At 45.9% G+C, this 15,236-nt stretch overlaps 1 protein-coding gene across 1 annotated transcript in view; it reads right to left on the reverse strand.

The window, feature by feature from the left end:
* The window catches only part of LOC140736659 (mitochondrial adenyl nucleotide antiporter SLC25A24-like), a 78,786-nt gene that overhangs the window by 3,122 nt on the left and 60,428 nt on the right, over window positions 1-15,236 (reverse strand). The window contains exons 7-9 of the mRNA XM_073062467.1: window positions 8,078-8,185; window positions 6,784-6,951; window positions 676-826 (exon numbers count right to left, since the gene is read on the reverse strand). Coding sequence (XP_072918568.1) covers window positions 676-826; window positions 6,784-6,951; window positions 8,078-8,185 — 427 coding nt within the window. The remainder of the gene's footprint in view (window positions 1-675; window positions 827-6,783; window positions 6,952-8,077; window positions 8,186-15,236) is intronic.

Here is a 15,236-nt window from a genome sequence, read left to right on the forward strand (position 1 = left end):
ACTTCCTTTCTGAGGTAAATACACCAGAACTGCACACAGAACTCTGGTCTAGCCTCATCAATAACCTGTAGAAATGCAGAAATTTTCCTGACCCTGATTTAACCTCTTGCAGTAAAGGACCACCAACCATTTGGGAACTTTCTGCGATTATCCAGAGCCTCTGGTTCACTGACAGATGGATAATGTGTCCATCGATAACCACTCCTTAGGTCAGCTGAAGAACTCAAGACTCAGAGAAAGAATGGTGAAGGTGACCCTCGCTTCTGAAGGGTGAGGGAGACCCTCCTTTTGACAGTCATTTATTGAGTTGCTTTTGTTCACACTTTAGGAACAAGGGGGTGCTATATCAAACCCAGGGAGAGGTCACACTAGGTTAAGAGGCAAGAAGAAGGAGGTGGATTCAGAGAGGGTCCCACTTAGGGTGAGGGGAAAGGGGGAGGGGACAAGGGGGGTGGGTCACACAGACTGAGGGATGGTGGTGATGGTCTGTGGCAGGGGTGAGGGGGAGAGGGCAGCTCATAGGGATCACACAGGTGTGGGGTGAGGGGTCCACATCCAAGGCGAGGAGCAAAGAGTTGACTGGGAAGTGTGGCCACACCTGAACATGCTGGAAACTCCTTCTCTGGGTTGGCCATTACTGTCAGCTGTACTAGGAGATGTCTGGCTTTTCCTCACCTTGTGCCTGCATCCGTGTCCTGACCAGGGCCAGAGGATAGCTGGCCAGCTGACCACAGGTACTGGAAGTGGTTCCGCAAGCTAATAGCACCAAGACCCCGGGGTCCGCAGAATCCTGGGCGTATCTACTCAGCCACATCTTCTTCAATGTCTGAATGGAGATGTCCACACACAGAATATCAGTGCATGCACATTACAATGTCCACACACACACACACACACACACACACACACACACACACACACACACACACACACACACACACACACACACACACACACACACACACACACACACAAACACACACACACACCTCATTGCCACACACAGACAGTACATCTCATTGCCGCACACACAGACAGTACATCTCATCGCCACACGCACACACAGACAGAACATCATCTCATTGCCACACAGACAGTACATATCGCCACACACACACAAACATCTCATCACCACACACAGACAGTACATCTCATTGCACACACACACACACACACACACACACACACACACACACACACACACACACACACACACACACACACACACACACACACACACACACACCATCTCATCACCCCACACACACAGACAGAACAACATCACATCCCCACACACACAAACACACAGACAGGTGCGGCTCAGGTGCGTGGAACAACTCAGGTTGTGCTGCTTGTCAGGCCCAGTCTCCACAATCTTATCTGAGAGCCGAGTCCACACAAGTTGAGCCGTCTCTCCTCGACACCCACAATCCCATTCAGGGATGCATGTAGGAGGTACCTGTAAGGGCTGTTGCTCCACACCCTCCACTTCCCAGCCCTTGTCCACCGTCCCGACACACCATGGCAGTCTGTCTTTCCACCTGGAGGTGAGGGAGGTCCCCAATGGAAGTCCCTTTATGAGGGAGTTCTTCCCATGCATCTTGGGGATCTGGTGTGGAGGCTGCTGCATGGAGTGGTGCCCTGCAATTAGTTCTTTAGCTTGTACACGGATCTCCCAGTCGCATCTCACTTCTGTGGACTGGAGGAGACCGTGGACCACATGTACACAGAGTGTGTGAGGCTGCAGCCCCTTTTTGCGTATCTGTGTGGGCTGCTTCCCGTCTACTAGTTGCATTTTAGCCCCACACTTGTTTTAGCCCCTCCATTGGTGAGGAATGGAGCTGAAGTGGGGATAAAGGCATCCTAATTCTGCTCCTAGGTCTTATGGTCTTATAAATCTTTGTTCATGACTGCACTCATTATTCAATTTAATGCAAATATTGAATCAACCAATCATATGGAGATAACTCAATGTATAAAAGCATGCAGACATGGTCAAGAGGTTCAGTTGAAAATCTGCAGATGATGGAAACCCAAGGAACACAAACAAAAGTCTGTAGGCCAGGCAGCATCTATGGACAAGAGTACAGTTGATGTTTCTGGTCGAGACCCTTCAGCAGGATTGGAGGAAAAAAGATGAGGAGACAGATTTAGAGGATGGGGAGGGGAGAGTGAAACACAAGGTGATAGGTGAAATGGAGAGGAGTGAGGGGTGAAGTAAAGATTGGAAAGTTGATTGGTGAAAGAGATACAGGGCTGGAGAAGGAGGAATCTGATAGGAGAGCACAGAAGACCATGGAAGGAAGAAAAGGAGAAGGAGCACCAGAGGGAGATGATGGGCAGGCAAGAAGATGAAAGAGGGAAAAGGGGACGGGGAATGGAAAAGGTGGGGTGCTATTACTACAAGTTTTAGAAATTGATGTTCATGCCATCAGGTTGGAGGCTACCTAGACAGAATACAAGTTTTGCTCCTCCAACCTAAGTGTCATCTCATTGCGACAGTAGATGACATGCTCGTATTCGGAATGGGTAGTAAAATTAAAGTGAATGGCTACTGGGAGATCCTGCCTTTTCTGGTAGATGGAGTGTGGTGCTTGACGAAGCGGTCTCTTGATCTACGTCGGGTCTCACTGATATACAAGAGGCCACACTGGGAGCACCAGATACAGTAGATGACCCCAACAGACTCACAAATGAAGTGCTGTTGTTCAGATCAAACTTCAGAAATGGGAATAGATGCGATCTAAGTGACTTTGACTGTGGAATGATCGCTAGTACCAGACGGGGTAGTTTGAGTGTCTCAGAAACTGCTGACAAACAAGAGAAAATCTGCAGATGCTGGAAGTCTGAGCAACACACACAAAATGCCTGAGGAACTCAGCAGGCCAGGCAGCATCTATGGAAAAAAGTACAGTTGACATTTCAGGCCAAAACCCTTCGGCAGGACTGGTGAAAAAAAGCTGAGGAGTAGATTTAATAGGTGGGGGAGAGGGGAGAGAACCACCAGGTGACAAGTGAAACCGGGAAGGGGAAGGATGAAGTAAAGAGCTGGGAAGTTGATTAGCGAAAGAGACAGAAGGCCATGGATGAAAGTAAAAGGTGGAAGGAGCACCAGAGGGAGGTGATGGGTGGGCAAGAAAGATGAGGTGAGAGAGGGAAAAGGGAATAGGAAACTGAGAAGAGGGGTACGTTTTGGGGGCATTACCATAAGTTTGAGAAATTGATGTTCATGCCGTCAGGTTGGAGGCTACCCAAACAGAATATAAGGTGTTCCTCCAACCTAAGTGTGGTCCCATCATGGCATTGTTGAAGGCCATGGATGGGCGTATCGGAATGGGAATGGGAAGTGGAATTAATATGGGTGTCCGCTTCTTCTGGGGGAAAGAACGTTGATGAGCATGAGACCATAAGACACAGGAGCAGAATTAGGCCATCTGGCCCATCAAGTCTGCTCAGCCATTCAATCATGGATGATCCTTTTTTTCTCTTCCTCAACCCCAGTTCCCATAACCTTTGATGACATGTCCAATCCAGAACCTATCAATCTCTGCCTTAAATACACCCAAAGACCTGGCCTCCACAGCTGCATGTGGCAACAAATTCCACAAATTCACCACCCTTCGGCTAAAGAAATTTCTCAACATCTCTGACTTGAAAGGGTGCCCCTCTATCCTGAGGCTGTGCCCTCTTGTCCTCGGCTCTCCCACCATGGGAAACATCCTTTCCACATCTACTTTGTCTAGGCCTTTCAACATTCGAAAAGTTTCAATGAGATCCCCCGTCATCCTTCTGAATTCTAGCGAATACCGACTCAGAACCATCAAATATTCCTCATATGATAACCCTTTCATTCCTGGAATCATCCTTGTGAACCTTGTAACATGCTGTAAGGTTTCACTGCTAACATAAAGGTTTCTCTGTAGCGGCAATGTTTAGGTTATGACTAGAGATAACGGGGTTTGGAATGCTGGGGCTATCCAATAAGAGAAATGTTATTCTTTCTTGTGAGTCTGGAAGAGATTTTTGCGGTCTTTTGCCGGGGAGAGATGAGGAGAGAAGATGCAACATGTATTTGTGCGTGGAAGGTCATGTTTGACAAATCTTATTGAATCTTTTGAAGAGGTTACGAGAAAAGTTGACAAGGGTAAAGCAGTGGATGTTGTCTATATGGACTTCAGTAAGGCCTTTGACAAGGTTCCGCATGGAAGGTTAGTTAGGAAGGTTCAATCATTAGGTATTAATATTGAAGTAGTAAAATGGATTCAACAGTGGCTGGATGGGAGATGCCAGAGAGTAGTGATGGATAACTGTTTGTCAGGTTGGAGGCCAGTGACTAGTGGTGTGCCTCAGAGATCTGTACTGGGTACAATGTTGTTTGTCATATACATTAATGATCTGGATGATGGGGTGGTAAATTGGATTAGTAAGTATGCAGATGATACTAAGGTAGGTGGCGTTGTGGGATAATGAAGTAGGTTTTCAAAGTTTGCAGAGAGATTTAGGTCAGTTAGAAGAGTGGGATGAACGATGGTAGATGGAGTTTAATGCTGATAAGTGTGAGGTGCTACATTTTGGTAGGAATAATCCAAAAAGGACATACATGGTAAATGGCAGGGCATTGAAGAATGCAGTAGAACAGAGTGATCTAGGAATAATGGTGCATAGTTCCCTGAAGGTGGAATCTCATGTGGATAGGGTGGTGAAGAAAGCTTTTGGTATGTTGGCCTTTATAAATCAGAGCATTGAGAACAGGAATTGGGATGTAATGTTAAAATTGTACAAGGCATTGGTAAGACCGAATTTGGAGTATTGTGTACCATTCTGGTCACCGAATTATAGGAAAGATGTCAACAAAATAGAGAATACAGAGAAGATTTACTAGAATGTTACCTGGGTTTCAGCAACTTAGTTACAGGGAAAGGTTGAACAAGTTAGGTCTTTATTCTTTGGAGCGTAGAAGGTTGAGGGGGGACTTGATAGAGGTATTTAAAATTATGAGGGGGATAGATAGAGTTGACGTGGATAGGCTTTTTCCATTGAGAGTAGGGGAGATTCAAACAAGAGGACATAAGTTGAGAGTTAGGGGGCAAAAGTTTAAGGGTAACACAAGGGGGAAACTTCTTTACTCAGAGAGTGGTAGCTGTGTGGAATGAGCTTCCAGTAGAAGTGGTAGAGGCAGGTTCGGTATTGTCATTTAAAGTAAAATTGGATAGGTATATGGACAGGAAAGAAATGGAAGGTTATGGGCTGAGCGCAGGCCAGTGGGACTAGATGAGAGTAAGCATTCGGCATGGACTAGAAGGGCCGAGATGGCCGGTTTCCATGCTGTAATTGTTATATGGTTATATGATGTGAGTGGAGAGAGTTGGTAAACCGCCAGACAGAATGGACTTGGAGCAAGGGTCCGAAGATCAGCGACGATTGGAGGAGGTCGACGGTGGATGACTGGCTTATCAGTGAGCTCCAACACTGCACAATAGACTGTTCATGAGAATGGGCCCTTTTTCTTTTTGTTGTTTTCTTTACTAACCATATAGTCAAAGTAAGAATGATAAAGCTCAATCATTTAATTGCATATTGTAAACTGTTTGTTATTTTGGGATACTGATTCATAACAGGGGACACATCACGCAGCATCCACCCAAACGAGTTTTCTTAAGTTTGGCTGGGCCAGGGTCTATCTCCCCTATATTAAGCCGCCAGCTGAAGTATGAGTTACAACCTCCTCTGGACCCTCTCCAATGCCAGCACATCTTTTTGAAGATGAAGGGCCCAAAACTGTTCACAATACTCAGGGTGAGGCCTCACCAGTGCTTTATAAAGGCTCAGCACCATATCCCAATCTGTGTCGGGTCTCATCGATGTACAGGAGGCCACACCGGGAGCACTGAACACAGTAAAATGACCCCACCAGACTCACAGGTGAAGTGTCACCTCACTTGGAAGGATTGGTTCGGGCTCTGGATGGCAGTGAGAGAGCAGATGTAGGGGCAGGTGTAGCACTTGTTCTGCTTGCAAGGGTAAGTACCATAAGGGAGATCTGTAGGGAGGGATGAATGGACAAGGGAGTTGCAAAGGGAGCGATCCTTATGGAAAGTCAGGGGAGAGGGGAGGGTTCCCTTTGGAGATGCTGTAAGTTATGGAGAATTATGTGCTGCCTAGTCTCTTCGACCTGCACCTGGACCATAGCCCTCCATGCCCCTTCCATCCATGTACTTATCTAAAATTCTGTAATGTTGAAATCAAACCTGCATCTACCACTTTCACTGACAGCTCATTCTACACTCTCACCTCCCTGAGGGAAGAAATTCTTCCTCATGTTTCCCTTAAACATTTCACCTTTCACCCTTAACTATGACCCCTCATTCTAATCTAACTCAACCTCAGTGTAAAAAGCCTGCTAGCATTTACCCTATCTATACCCCTCATAATTTTGTGTACCTCTGTCAAATCTCCCCTCATTCTTCTAATTCTAGGGAATAAAGTCTTAACCTATTCAACCTTTCCCTATAACTCAGCTTCTCAAGTCCTAGCAACATCCTTGTAAATTTTCTCTGCATTCTTTCAATCTTAATGACACCTTTGCTGTAGCGAGGTGACAACAACTGCACACATTATTCAAAATTAGGCTTTACCAACACCTTATACAACATAACATCCTAACTCCTGTACCCAATACTCTGATTTATGAAGGCCAATGTGCTAAAAGCTCACCCCAGAATTTAGCTTGGTAAATACCTCTAATACCAAGACATTCTATGCTCTGCAATTCCACAGACCTACCTCATAAATGGCCAGGTCAATGCCTGCATATGGGATAATGCCCAGAATATTTGGAATATAGCCTTTGTAAAATGCAATCAATCCTTCATTCTTCCAAATCTTCCTCACGCAGTCTGCAACTCCTGAGTATTGCCCAGTCTTCCGCAAAGCCATTCTGGTCTTCAGAACCTAGTGATGATCAAATAAAAGCAATATGTTGGTCTCCTTGCAGCTTTCACTCTGTTATCTCTGGGACCAACTGGGCTTCACCTGGTTTCTCTGTAATTAAAGAGATTCCACCTGACCTCAGTGTGGGCTTTGATTTGTGCATTCTAGCCAATGAGAACTAAATGGAAGCAACCCATCCAGAAGGTAAGGTCTGTTTGGGTAATTGCTAAGACAACATCAGATTCTTCATTCCTGTACTTTAGAAAGGGAATCGCTGAATTCTCCCATGCACTCATCCATTACCCAGAAACACCACTTTGAGTGGAAAGACAGATGTTTCACCTCCATCACAAGTTTAGTTACAAAGACTGATGGGGAGCTCAGATAATCCAGCACATTTCATTTCTTACTGTGCTGGATGGGTTGTTATTTCCAACTACTGGATATTGTTAATTCTGATTTTTAAAAAGATGTTACACGACAGAATGATACACATTTCTGTGAATCCAGTAAGTTTCAAGGGAACATGGGAAAAAGAAGCTAAATGGGTTGAAAGCTGAGTTTCACAAACTGCGGCCCAAGTGTGTTAAAGGGGGTAACGATATTGTAGCTTTGCTATATAGGGAAAGGGCCACGGTGACTGTAAAGGGAGTGAAGGAAACGGTGTTGCTGAGTTCAGAGGGATTGTGGGAAATGGGTCCTGGGGAGTGGGAGGAACATCTGGTGAGTCAGATGCTAAAACTTCTGGTTTTATGAATAGTTGGACAGCAGATTATTGGAGTCTTACTGCAGTTCACCAATAGCCAAGGAAATGGCCATCAACGGCAAAGTGGCCAAGACCATGGCAGAACCAAAGTATGTACGTACACTTGAATCACAAGTCACGGAACAATATTGACCAATGGCTGCTGGATGGTCAGCATGAATTTGATGGGCTGAAGAACCTGTTTGCATGCTCTGTGTCTTTCAAAGCTTTTGAGAACAGGATGTGCTTGTGAACTGGATAAACTCACAAGGGATAAATGAAGTGAAGGTGGGGTAAGACAGAAATGCCTTGTGGAGAAACAGACAGTTAGTGGCTGAGAGAATTTTGTGACTGGCGCTCTCAATGATCCTAAATTGCCTGTAGTTTTTGATTGGTACGTACCTCCATTGGATAAATGCTGGTCTGAGCTGTTACCCCAGCAAGAGATCCAGCGAGAAACCTCTCATGGGTCCCAATGTTCTGCGAATCACGTGCCAACAATTTCTTAAACTGTAAGACAGAGCAGGTGTGAAACAATCAAAGTCTAAGCCAGAGTTCATCCAAGTCAAATGGGGTCTTTCAATCAATACCTCTTAAGGTGCACATATTTGTACACACCCTGGTCCACGAGATAATCCTGGACTGGAACCCAAGAACAAGACTCATGTGGAACTGTACCCTGTACAAATAGTGATCACGTCATTCTATAAAACAGGGAAAGTGTGTGTGGGTTCAGGGACTAGAGATGTAATCCACACATGGAGCCAGATGATGCGGGAGGTCTGAAATGAATACTTTTCATCTGAATTGGATGTGGAGGACTGTAAATTCAGAGGGCTATGTTAATGGAGACACAAGAGGCTGCAGGTGTTATAATGTGGAGCAGAAACAAACAGCTGGAGGAACTCTGGCTCAGGTAGCATCTGTGGTTGATTCTTTGAGTGGAAAGCCGCCATTAGGATGTGTTCATTGTCTGAAACACATCAAAGGATGGCTGGACATAAGACAGGAACAGGCTGTTCAGCTTATTATGTCTGCACCCACCATGGCTCTAAATTAAGCTATATCATCTATCTGCACATAATCCATATTCTTTACCTGTTTGCGTACCTGTCTAATTGGTTCTTCAATATCACCATTACATCTACTTCCACACTAGCCCAGGTACCATGTTTAAACTAATTTGCAAGGGGGATGGGACCCGGGGCGATAGAGCAGTGAAAGAAGTGCATGGAGTAAAGCCAGATCCAACATATAGAGAGGCTTTGAGGAAAGAGAAGCAGAATAAAGGGTATAAAGGTAGTAAGGTAGAAGGGCTAAAGTGTGTGTACTTCAATGCAAGAAGCATCAGGAACGAAGGTGATGAACTGAGAGCTTAGATACATACATGGAATTATGATGTAGTGGCCATTACGGAGACTTGGCTGGCACCAGGGCAGGAATGGATTCTCAATATTCCTGGATTTCAGTGCTTTAAAAGGGATAGAGAGGGGGGAAAAAGGGGAGGAGAGGTGGCATTACTGGTCAGGGATACTATTACAGCTGCAGCAAGGGTGGGTAATGTAGCAGGATCCTCTTTTGAGTCAGTATGGGTGGAAGTCAGGAACAGGAAGGGAGCAGTTACTCTACTGGGGGTAATCTATAGGCCCCCTGGTAGCAGCAGAGATACCAAGGGCAGATTTTGGAAAGGTGCAAAAATAACAGGGTTGTTATCATGGGTGACTTTAACTTCCCTAATATTGATTGGCACTTGATTAGTTCCAAGGGTTTAGATGGGGCAGAGTTTGTTAAGTGTGTCCAGGATGGATTCCTGTCACAGTATGTTGACAGGCCGACTAGGGGGAATGCCATACTAGATCTAGTATTAGGTAACGAACCGGGTCAGGTCACAGATCCGTCAGTGGGTGAGCATCTCGGGGACAGTGATCACCACTCCCTGGAAAAGGTTGGAATCAGAGAGGACAGGAAAATTTTCAATTGGGGAAGGGCAAATTATGAGGCTATAAGGCTAGAACTTGCGGGTGTGAATTGGGATGATGTTTTTGCAGGGAAATGTAGTCGATGTTTAAGGATCTCTTGCAGGATGTTAGGGATAAATTTGTCCCGGTGAAGAAGATATAGAATGGTAGGGTGAAGGAACCATGGGTAACAAGTAAGGTGGAAAATCTAGTCAGGTGGAAGAAGGCAGCATACATGAAGTTTAGGAAGCATGCATCAGATGGGTCTATTGAGGAATATAGGGTAGCAAGAAAGGAACTTAAGAAGGGACTGAGAAGAACAAGAAGGGGGCATGAGAAGGCCTTGGCGAGTAGGGTAAAGGAAAACCCCAAGGCATTCTTCAATTATGTGAAGGACAAAAGGATGACAGGAGTGAAGGTAGGACCGATTAGAGATAAAAGTGGGAAGATGTGCCTGGAGGCTGTGGAAGTGAGCGAGGTCCTCAATGAATACTTCACTTCGGTATTCACCACTGAGAGGGAACTTGATGATGGTGAGGACAATATGAATGAGGTTGATGTTCTGGAGCATGTTGATATTAAGGGAGAGGAGGTCTGGGAGTTGTTAAAATACATTAGGATGGATAAGTCCCCAGGGCCTGACAGAATATTCCTCAGGCTGCTCCACAAGGTGAGGGAAGAGATTGCTGAACCTCTGGGTAGGATCTTTATGTCCTCGTTGTCCACAGGAATGGTACTGGAGGATTGGAGGGAGGCGAATGTTGTCCCCTTGATCAAACAAGGTAGTAGGGATAGTCCAGGTAATTATAGACCAGTAAGCCTTACGTCTGTGGTGGGAAAGCTGTTGGAAAAGATTCTTAGAGATAGGATCTATGGGCATTTAGAGAATCATGGTCTGATCAGGGACAGTCAGCATGGCTTTGTGAAAGGCAGATCGTGCCTAACAAGCCTGATAGAGTTTTTTGAGGAGATGACCAGGCATATAGATGAGTGTAGTGCAGTGGATGTGATCTACGTGGATTTTAGTAAGGCATCTGACAAGGTTCCACATGGTAGGCTTATTCAGAAAGTCAGAAGGCATGGAATCCAAGGAAGTTTGGCCAGGTGGAATCAGAATTGGCTTGCCTGCAGAAGGCAGAGGGTTGTGGTGGAGGGAGTACATTCAGATTGGAGGGTTGTGACTAGTGGTGTCCCACAAGGATCTGTTCTGGGACCTCTACTTTTTGTGATTTTTATTAACGACCTGGATGTGAGGGTAGAAGGGTGGGATGGCAAGATTAAAGACAACACAAAGGTTGGTGGTGTTGTAGATAGTGTAGAGGATTGGCGAAGATTGCAGAGAGACATTGATAAGATGCAGAAGTGGGCTAAAAAGTGGCAGATGGAGTTCAACCCGGAGAAGTGTGAGGTGGTACACTTTGGAAGGACAAACTCCAAGGCAGAGTACAAAGTAAATGGCAGGATACTTGGTAGTGTGGAGAAGCAGAGGGATCTGGGGGTACATGTCCACAGATTCCTGAAAGTTGCCTCACAGGTAGATAGGGTAGTTAAGAAAGCTTATGGGGTGTTAGCTTTTATAAGTCGAGGGATAGGGAGTTTAAGAGACACGATCTAATGATGCAGCTCTATAAAATTCTAGTTAGGCTACACTTAGAGTACTGTGTCCAGTTCTGGTCGCCTCACTATAGGAAGGATGTGGAAGCTTTGGAAAGGGTACAGAGGAGATTTACCAGGATGCTGCCTGGTTTAGAGAGTATAGATTATGATCAGAGATTAAGGGGGCCAGGGCTTTACTCTTTGGAGAGAAGAAGGATGAGAGGAGACATGATAGAGGTGTACAAGATATTAAGAGGAATAGACAGAGTGGACAGCCAGTGCCTCTTCCCCAGGGCACCACTGCTCAGTACAAGAAGACATGGCTTTAAGGTAAGGGGAGGGAAGTTCAAGGGGGATATTAGAGGAAGGTTTTTTACTCAGAGAGTGGTTGGTGCGTGGAATGCACTGCCTGAGTCAGTGGTGGAGGCAGATAAACTAGTGAAGTTTAAGAGACTGCTAGACAGGTATATGGAGGAATTTAATGTGGGGGGTTATATGGGAGGCAGGGTTTGAGGGTCGGCACAACTTTGTGGGCCAAAGGGCCTGTAATGTGCTGTACTGTTCTATGTTCCCAACATCCACCACCCTGCTTCCACACCAGCCCTGGCATCCACCCTCTCTGTGTAGAAAAACTTGTCTCATGAGTTCCTTTGAATATTCCTCCTCTCACCATAAAGCTATGTTGAGACTGTTACCTGCACAAGTATACATATGCACAGCTGTAGTGAAAAACATGCAACAGCATCACAGGCACAGAGCATCAAATCAACAGCATTCACAAGTAAAACATAAATTATACCACGTTTTTACAGGAAAGAAAACATTTAGAGCAAAAAAATGAAAGTCGTAACACCCCCAAGTGCAACACCTCATATCTATAAGACACAGAAGCAGAATTAGGCCATTCAGTCAATCGAGTCAGGCTCAGACCCATCATACGCTCCTCACATGCGAATCTTGTTCACTCCTGGGATCATTCTCGTGAATCTCCTCTGGACCCTCTCAAACATCAGCACATCCTTTCTAGATAAGGGGTGCAAAGTTGCTCACAATACTCCATAGAAACATAGAAAATAGGTGCAGGAGTAGGCCATTCGGCCCTTCGAGCCTGCTCCGCCATTCAGTATGATCATGGCTGATCATCCAACTCAGAACCCTGTACAAAACGTACAAAAAAGCTGGATGAACTCTGCAGGTCGGGCAGCATCCGTTGAAAGAAGCAGTCAACGTTTCGGGTTGAAACCCTTCATCAGGACTAAAGGGGGGGCAGAGGCCCTATAAAGAAGGTGGGGAGAGGGTGGAAAACCAATCAAAGGAAAGATCAAGGGGTGGGGGAGGGTAAGCAGGGAGGGGATAGGCAGGAGAGGTGAAGAAGGAATCTAAGGGGAAAGAACTATGGGTAGAAGAGACGGCGGTTGGAGGCGTGAATCCGGCAGAGAATGAAGTGTAGGAGAGGTCCATGGCAGACGGTGGAAAGCGAGGCCCGCAGTGGTGGCACAAAGAGAGACAGGGTCCATTGGTATCTCCACATGGCGGTGAACGTGGCTTGGAGAATCCGGCACAAGCAGTGGAGGGAGTAACGGTTAATAAAACGGCGGTACCAGGGATCCTCGCTGGGCCCGAACTCGGAGGCCATGAACCAGAGCTGGAATCCCTGCGGTACGAGATGGTGGCAGAGACACATTCCCAAAAATGAGACGTGGCTGTGGTACCGTGTCTGTGTCAGGACATGATCAAAGAGTCGAAGAGAGGTGGAGATCACAGAGGGTGAGCAGTGAGATGGAGATCACAGAGGGTGAGCAGTGAGAAAGGGTCTCACTGAAGTCCCGTCGAAGAGAAGATTTAAACTTCTTCATGGTAGGCATACCTGGAAGAGACTTCGCAGCGGAGTAACGAATAGTAAACATAAAGTGCACGGCAGATGCTGTGGTCAAATCAAGACGTACAAAAAAGCTGGATGAACTCACTTTGTGTTTACTATTCGTTACTCCGCTGCGAAGTCTCTTCGAGGTATGAAGCTAGGAAGGGGCATTAGCTCTGAGTAAGCTTCTGCTAAGGTTCCCTTTTTTTCTCTCTTACTGTACCTAGTGTAGTAAATGACTGTTTGTTCTTCATGCCAGATGTTGGAGTATTGGGAGACCCAGAGTCTCCCAGAGAAATACATTTGCGTGGTGCATCCAGCTGCAGTTCCTTGAAGACAATGTTAGGGATCTGGATCAGCATCTGGATGATCTTCAGCTTGTTTAGGAGGGTGAGGTGATAATCCATCAGAGTTACAGGGAAGTAGTCACCCCTAAGTTGCAGGAGGCGAGTAGCTGGGTGACTGTCAGGAGAAATGGAAACGTGAACAGGCAGTTAGCACAGAGATCCCCTGTGGCCATTCCCCTCAATAATAAGTATCTGTTTTGGATACTGTTGTGGGGCATGACCTTCCAGGGGAATACAATGGAGACCAGGTTACTGCCACTGAGAATGGGTCTCTGATGCAGAAGTTAAAGAGGGAGGAAGGGGAACAATAGTGACACAGGACTAGAGGAACAGACAGAAGATTTTGTGGTCTATGGACATGATACCGGAATGGTATGTTGCCTCCCAGGTATCAGGGTCAGGGGCATTTTGGATCATGTCCAGAGCATTATGGAGAGGGAAGGAGAGCAGCCAGATATCTTGGTACATTTTGATTCCAATGACATAGAAAGGAAAAGCAATGAAATCCTGAAGAGAGAATTTAGAGAACTAGACAGAAAGCTGAGAAGCAGGACCTCCAGGGTAGTAATTTCTGGATTCTGCCTGTGTCATGTGCCAGCGAGAGTAGAAACAGGATGATCTGGCAGATTAATGTGTGATTGAGAAGCTGGTGCAAAGGGCAGGGCTTCAGGTTTTTGGATTGTTGGACTCTCTTCCGAGGGAAGTATGACCCGTTCAAAAGTGACGGGCTGCACCTGAGGCTGAGGGGAAAAATATACTCGTGGGCAGGTTTGTTAGAGCTGTTGGAGAGGGTTTAAACTAATTTGGCAGGGGAGTGGAAATCAGAGTGAACAGACTCATGATAGGACGGATGGTAAAAATGCAAAGATAGCGTGCAGTCAGACTGTCAGGAAGGGCAGGCAGGTGGTAGGACAAAGTTGCAGCCAGCAGGGTGAGTATCATTGCATTAGGGATGCAGAATCAAAAAGGGTAGCAACTACAGCATTCAAAGTGATAAATCTCAATGTATGGAGTATAAGAAATAAGGTGGATGACCTTGTTGCAACATTACAGATTGTCAGGTATGACTGTCAGGTAAAATTGTCAGATTGCCATCACTGAATTGTGGCTGAAGGATGGTTGTAGTTGGGAGCTGAATGCCCAAGGTTACACATTGTATCGGAGGGATAGAAAGGAAGACAGTTGGGGTGGCATGGCTCTGCTGGTAAAGAAACATCAAATCAGTAGAAAGATGTGACATAGGATTGGAGATGTTGAATCCTTATGCATTGAGTTTTGAAATATCTAAAGCCTGGCACACACAGCAGCCATTTCTGCCCCAAGATATTCAAGTCTCTGTAATGGCCACATCATATTTCCACATACTGATCCATGATCTAAATTCATCTGCCTTGCTTATGATATTGCTTGCATTAAAATACACACATCTCAAACCATTTACTTCAGTGCATCTTTGCTCTATCCTTCCTCATAAACTTCCTACAAGCTGTCACTACTTGTGCGTCAACCGTCCCATCCTCTGCCTCTTCACTTCAGTTCCCATCCCCCTGCAAATCTAGTTTAAACTGTCCCTAATAGCATTAGCAAACCTCCCTCCCAGGATATTGATACCCTCCAGTTCAGGTGCAACCTGTCCCACTTGTACAAGTCACCCCTTCCTCAGAAAAGATTCCAATGATCCAAGAACTTGAAATCCTGCCCCATGCACCATTTCCTCAGCCACTCACTTGTCTGCGCTGTCTTCCTGCTCTGACCTTCACTAGCTCGTTGCACTAGGAGTAATCCAGATTACCACCTTG

This window comes from Hemitrygon akajei, chromosome 12 (genome assembly GCF_048418815.1).
Source record: "Hemitrygon akajei chromosome 12, sHemAka1.3, whole genome shotgun sequence".
Lineage (NCBI taxonomy): Eukaryota > Metazoa > Chordata > Chondrichthyes > Myliobatiformes > Dasyatidae > Hemitrygon > Hemitrygon akajei.